This window comes from Phodopus roborovskii, unplaced genomic scaffold (genome assembly GCF_943737965.1).
Source record: "Phodopus roborovskii unplaced genomic scaffold, PHOROB, whole genome shotgun sequence".
NCBI lineage: Eukaryota > Metazoa > Chordata > Mammalia > Rodentia > Cricetidae > Phodopus > Phodopus roborovskii.
In genome coordinates, this window is record NW_026126447.1 from 20,222,856 (window position 1) to 20,230,017 (window position 7,162).

Sequence of the window (7,162 nt, forward strand, 5' to 3'; positions counted from 1 at the left end):
TATAACATACCCAAATTCAATGAAAATGAATGTACAAACCAAACTTAAGACACACAAAGAAAGCAAGTGCTCAGAGAAAAGCTCATAGCACTAAGTGCCTTCACAAAGAAATTGAGAAGATGTCATACTAGCAACTTAACAGCACACCTGAACGCTCTAGAACAAAAAGCAAGCCAGGTAGATGGCAGGAAATAAACAGATAAGACCAATTAAATAGAAACAAAGAGAACAATACAAATAATCAATGAAACAGAGTTCTTTGAGAAAATCAACATGATAGACAAACCTTTATCCAAACTAAGTAAAAGAGAATATCCAAATTAACAAAATGAAATGAAAAGAGAGACATAACAACAGACACCAAGGAAATCCAGAGAATGTTAAGATCATACTTCAAAAACATGTACTCTTCAAAACTGAAAAATCTAAAAGAAATGGACAATCTTCTTGATAGATACCACCTACAAAAATTAAATCAAAATCAAATAGACACAATCATTAAAAGTCTCCCAACCAAAACAAGCCCAGGGCCAGACAGTTTGAGGCACAAATTTCTACCAGACTTTCAAAGAAGAGCTAATGCCCATATTCCTTGAATTATTCTACAAAATAGAAACAGAAGGAACATTGCCAAATCCATTGCATGAGTCCACAATCATCCTGATCTCCAAACTACATGATGGTTTAACAAAGAGAATTACAAATCAATTTCCCTCATGAACAATGATGCAAAAAAATGCTCAATAAAATACTTGCAAACTGAATCTAAGAACACATCAAAAGTTCATCCACTATGATCAAGTAGGCTTTTTTCCAAAGATGCAGGAATGGTTCAACATATGAAAATCTGCAAATGTGGAATCACCATAGAAACAAACAGAAAGAAGTAAAACTACATGATCATTTCATTAGATGTTGAAAAAGCCAACACCCCTTTCATGATAAAAGTCTTAGAGAGATCAGGGATACAAGCGATAGATATAAACAAATAAAGGTATTTTACAACAAGCCTATAGCCAACATCAAATTAAATGGAAAGAAACTCAAAGCAATCCCACTAAAATCAGGAACAAGACAAGGCTGTCTACTCCCTCCATATATATTCAATATAGAACTTGAAGTTCTAGCTCAAGCAGTAAGAAAACTACAGGAATCCAGGAGAATGCATATTGAAAAGGAAGAAGTCAAAGTATCATTATTTGCAGATGATATGATAGTATATATAAGTGATCCAAAAAATTGTACTAGGGAACTCCTACAGTTGACTAACACCTTCAGCAAAGTGACTGGATACCATATTAACTCAAAAGAAATCAGTGGTCCTCCTATATACAAATGGCAAATGGACTGAGAAAGAAATCAGGGAAACAATACCTTTCAAAATAGCCACAAACAATATAAAACATCTTGGGATAACTCTAACCAAGCAAGTGAAAAACTTGTATGATAAAAAATAAATCTCCCAAGCTCATGAATCAGTTGGATCAACATAGTAAAACTGGCCATCTTACCAAAAGCAATCTACATTACATATTCAATACAATCCCCATCAAAATTTCAACACAATTCTTTATTTTATCTATATTGATGTTTTGCCTGCATGTATATCTGTATGAGGGTGTCAGATCTTGGAGTTACAGACAGTTGTAAGCTGTTGTGCAGATACTGGGAATTGAACATGGGTCCTTTGGAAGAATAGCCAGTGTTCTTAACTGCTGAGCCAACTCTCCAGCCCATTCAACACAATTGTGTAAGGACCTTAAAAGGACAACACTCCATATAGAAAAACAAAAAATCCAGGATAGCAATAAGCTGGAACAATAAAATAACTTCCAACCAATAAAAGAACCATCCCTAGTTTAAAACCATATATGCTACAGATCTATAGTAATAAAAAAAACCACATTGTATTAGCATAAAAACAGGCAGGTTTATTAATAGCATCAAAGATTAGATATAAATCCATACAACTATGGACACCTTATTTTTGATAAAGGACACAGAAATATACAATGGAAAAAAATAAATGCATTTCAACAAATGTTACCACTCCAACTGGATGTCTACATGTAGAAGAATGCAAATAGATCCATTTCTATCACCCTGCATAAAAACTCAAGTCCAAGTGGATCAGAGACCTCAACATAAAACCAGTACACTGAGCCTGATAGAAGAGAAAGTGGGGAATAGCCTGAACTCATTGACACAGAAGGCAACTTCCTGAACAGAACACCAATAGTGCAGACACTAACACCAACAATTAATAAATGGAACCTCATGAAACTGAAAAACTTCTGTAAGGCAAAGGATATAATAAGACAAAATTCCCAGCCTACAGAGTGGGAAAATATTTTCACCAACTCCACATCTGAAAGAGAGCTAATATCCAAGATATATAAAGAACTCCAGAAACTAGACATCAACAAACCAAATAATCCAATTTTTAAAAAATGGGGTACAGATCTAAACAGATTTCTCAACAGTGGAATCTCAAATGGCTGAGAAATACTTAAAGAAATGTTCAACATCCTTGGCCATCAGGGAAATGCAAATCAATATAACTCTGAGACTCCATCTTACAAGTGACCACATATGTATCTCAGAGTAATTCATATAAAATCAACACAAACCATGATTGGTTGTGATTAATAAATTGAACTAAATCAAAGTCTGGGCTTCATGGGAAAACATTTGAGTGAGTGGGGTGAACTTCATGAGAGAAAACAATTACAATTAAAACCCCTAGCCAAGCAAGGGGCATGTCTAAAACACACAAGAAACATATAAAATAATTGACACTAAAGAATGAGGTACAAAAGTGAGGAAGACTTTAAGTGAAAGGTTATCCAATAAAAACATAATAGTTTCAGTAGACAGTGGATGCAAATCAAGCCAAGATAAGATACAAGTATGTACTTAATAGAATGCTTAATGTTTAAATTCCATGTGGCTGGAGAAGAAATAGGCAAATGGACTTGTAGTCCTAAGTAGACGATGCCTCTTAAATATGGACATATACATGCCATGCACACACATATCCAGCAAAGTTGCATGCTGGGAAGCATGAAGCAGCACACACCAAATGTTTGTAGCAGTACTGTTTTCGTTAATTATAATTGCAAAGCTACTAAGCATCAAAGCCAGATGAACATTAAATTTTTGATCTTGGCATCAGTTGTGTCTGGAGAGGAGGAGTAGGTGGAGGTGTGCTGAGTTACTTGGTGTGTGTTTTGTTTATTTTTTTTCCTTTGCCCATATACAGCTGGGGGGCACATAACTTTCAGAGTCCTTAGCCAAAAACAGTAATAGATGTTAAGATGGTGGACAGCATGTTAAACCAGGAACAGGTCGCATCTAAGGTGGGGAAGCACCATGTAGAGGGTCATGCCTCTCTATATTCATTTTCTCAAGTTTCACCACTGTTTGTTCGGTTTTGTTCACATTGTCCTACATGTATTGTAATTTACAGAAAGTTATTTTAAGTTGTTAAAACGATCAATTTTATCTGAGATGACATTGAGATGTTTCCATGTCTGAAATTACCACAATCCCAGCACATGACAAAATACTTCCATGGGTTAATCGGGGTCAGCCTTCTGTGGTCTAAGCTACCCTACTTCTGACCATTGGCTAGCAAAATGCCCACAGACTATAGGACAGTTAACTGAGCCAATGTGGCACGAAGTACATGCCAGTGAGTCTCTGCTATTTGGTCAACCAAGAAGGGAAAGACGATCTACAGACTTAATAAGATCCTACTCAGTGCTCCTGCCTCGAGTAGCCTGAGCATTGCAACTTCCACCTCAGACATGGTTCACATGCTATGCATCTCCTTTTTCCCTCCCAGTGCAATGGGCCTTGCATAGGCCCTCGCCTTGCTGTGCAACACAGACAAGTCTTTTGCCAGACCAGGGATGGCATCACCTTACCATCAGAGCAATGTGGTGCTCTCCCAAGGTAAGATAAAGCCCTTGTCATCCTCTAACCAGCCCCAATATCAACAGCACAAAAAAAAAAAAAAAAAAAAAAAAAAAAAAAAACATTATGAAGAATGTTTTTGCTACTCAGGTCATCCACAAGGGGTCAGCCGTCCTGCCCTCCTCCATCTTATGCCAAGCCCTTGACCTCTTGCAAGCCCTGTGGCCCTGTGTTTGTTGAATGAGCCAGGTGGGGCTTTGAAGCACGCATAAGTGTTGTTCATTAGAGAGGTCTGATTCCACAAGAGATCCACACCAATCTCTAGGTGAACGTGAGGTGCTTGTACCATGGCCACCATACCACAAGAGTTTCACAAGTTCATATTGTAAAAGGAGTCATCTACAAGGGGATATACTTATCTCTTCTTCCCAGAGCTCTGTCCTCAAAGTCTGCCTAACCAGTTCCTGCAGGCCTAGTTAATGGCCATTCAGCTCTTTATTAAACCAATCACAATGACACATCTTCACATGGTATAAAGGAATATTCTACAACAGATAGATGCTCAGCAGAGTGGCCTCCTAAAGGTTCATGCTCATTCATTCATTCACAAGCAAAGAGCACCATCCCAACTTACCTACATCTCTGGGTATTTAGTATGTTTTCACATCTAGTTCCCACAGAGACAGGCCTTAACTCTGCCACCCTCCTCCTACAGGCCTGTGAGCACCCAAAACTGCTGGTCAGAGGCCTGCAGTGTACACTGGAGGGTCAGCCTATGGACCCTGTGTACAGCGACCTGTGGCAACTATGGCTTCCAGTCTCGACGGGTGGAGTGTGTTCACGCCCGCACCAACAAGGCCGTACCTGAGCACCTGTGTTCCTGGGGGCCCAGGCCCGCCAACTGGCAACGCTGCAACATCACACCATGTGAAAACAGTACGTTCCAATCCCAAAGAACATTCTGCAAATTCCCCACAGGTCATCGGGTACAGAGGGCAATCCCTGGGACTGAGCCCAAACACAGGGCACTGGATCAAGTTCCCTAAGGATTGTGAGCTGGGGCCAAAATTGAACATTTTAAATGGGGTACATGGGTGTGTGCAAGGATATGTGTACACATGTTCAGGCCACAAAAAGTGCCAGGATGTGTCCCAGGGGCTTCCACTGTCTTTATCCTGAGCTCAGAGAGAGCCAAGGGCTGGATAAAATTGGCCTCCGACTCCCCTGCAGTCAACCTGGCTGATGCCCACAGGGGAAGACTAAACAATGGTTCCCAGGGACCAAGCTACAAAAGACAGAATCCTGTAACACCGAAGAAGCACCCAGAATGTCTGCTACTCAGCCAGCTCTGCACCCACCAATGTTCGGCTTCATACCAAACATGGACCTGCTGACCCCCCTCCTTCCCAGCCTGTATGCATCCACTGGAATGGAACGGGAGACCATGCCCCTGGGTCCTGATAGTCATTCTATTCCCTCCAGCCTCAGGTCTGGAGCCTCTTAGCCCCATACCAGTATTTGTATTCTAATCAGGTAGGGATCTAGTCTCTCCTCCTTAGAACCCAAAACCCAAATTGGAGCTATTTCCTCACTAAAGGTGGTGGATAAATCCTTGCAAAGAATAGACAAAAAAAAAGTGTAAGAGTTCAATATTCCCCGTCAGTGAACATCAGTGAGCAATCAGTTCCCCACGCTGAGGCAGACGACCCACCGAGAGACATGTGAACCTTTCGCCGTGGTGAAGTGCTGGTGTTCCTGTCAGATGGTTGCCATTGTCAGAAAGTACCGGTGTGTGGTGCAAGGAGTTAGAAAGCTTACCAGCTCCAGGCTGCACTGGTGTTTAAGAACCGCAATGTCTGGAAGGCCGATGAGCTGAAGAAGAGGCCTGGGTAGAGAAAAGAAAGCAGGGAAAGTGAGGGCCAAGTACCTGAGGATGTGGACCTTCAGCCAGGTCCTTGCCTGTATGCTTTCTCACAAGGAACGGAATTCTGTCCTCTGGTAACCATCTCTCACTAAAATTCAAAAAAACCACTTGCGGAAACAGCAAGCGAGGAAGTGAGGTTATTCCAAGAGGAAGGGATTAAAATTACCATTTTGAAGTAGCCGAGGTTATCAGAAGCCAAAGCGGCCCTGAGATCGGGGCCCCATCAATCCGCCAGACAGCTGCAGGCTGGTGGGGAAGGGAGTAGCAAAGGGCTGAGCTCTGCCTGAGGGAAGGCTGTGTAAAGGGGCTGTAGAACCATGGGCAAGGTAGACCCCCACAGGCATCTTGCCAAGTAGCTAGGCTGCTCAGTGGCAGCAGCTGCACCCATGAGCCTCCATCTCACGTCTCCTCTCTGTCCCCCTCCTCCCTCCTGCTTTCCCAGCTGAGTGCAGAGACACCACCAGGTACTGCGAGAAGGTGAGACAGTTGAAACTCTGCCAGCTCGGCCAGTTCCGATCTCGCTGCTGTGGAACATGTGGTAAAGCATGAAGACAGGGCACAGGGATGAACTCTGCCCTGGCCACACAAAGGACTCATACAACCACCTTGGACATGACTTATACTTTCTTCCTTTTATTTATTTATTTGCCCCTCCCCACACACCCACGTCCACCTGCACCCATGCTCCTAAGGACCTTGGCATGTTTTCTTATTCAGTTAGCTGGAACAAGTGTTGAGAACAGGAGAAAAAAAAAAAGGGAGATGTCCAAAGGAGGTTGCAGAGCAGGCCAGGGAGACAGCAGCTCCCTTGTAGAGCTGGCTCCTTCCCCGTCAGGGTCTCAGAGACACAGGAAGAGAAAGCCATAGTCCATAGGGACAGCAGGGAGCTGGGGTTTATAACACAGGCACAGGCTAACCAGGAGTATCATTCTTTTGCTTCATGGGTGGTATGATGATAAGAACAAGGGGAACACCATGCTAGAGCAGAAACCAGGCCAGAATTCAGTTCTTCTGGAGGGGGAGGGGAACAAGAAAGAAGACCAGCAGAACAGGCAAGAGACAGGAGAGGAAAGCTTGTGTGGGGAGGGGCCGGGTGCATACACGCTCCTTGGTGAGAGAAGCTAGCAGACCAGATCTTCAAGCAGCCACATGAAACCCATCTGACAGGGCTGTGCCGTGGTAAAGGGGCTGTTCTGTAGGTTCAGCAAAGGTGGGAAGGGTATTCAGCATCTTTGCGGGGTACCCATGCTGCATGATAGAAAGTGTGCCCTTCATGTGGTTATGGGAATGCCTCTACTCTCTACTCTACCAAGTAACCTT

The 7,162-nt window shown here is 42.6% G+C and overlaps 1 protein-coding gene across 1 annotated transcript in view; it reads left to right on the forward strand.

The window, feature by feature from the left end:
* Adamtsl1 (ADAMTS like 1) overlaps nt 1-6,903 on the forward strand; it is a 363,826-nt gene extending 356,923 nt beyond the window's left edge. The window contains exons 27-29 of the mRNA XM_051188147.1: nt 3,848-3,957; nt 4,634-4,854; nt 6,285-6,903. Coding sequence (XP_051044104.1) covers nt 3,848-3,957; nt 4,634-4,854; nt 6,285-6,391 — 438 coding nt within the window. The 3' untranslated portion in view covers nt 6,392-6,903. The remainder of the gene's footprint in view (nt 1-3,847; nt 3,958-4,633; nt 4,855-6,284) is intronic.
* The last annotated feature ends 259 nt before the right edge of the window (nt 6,904-7,162 follow it).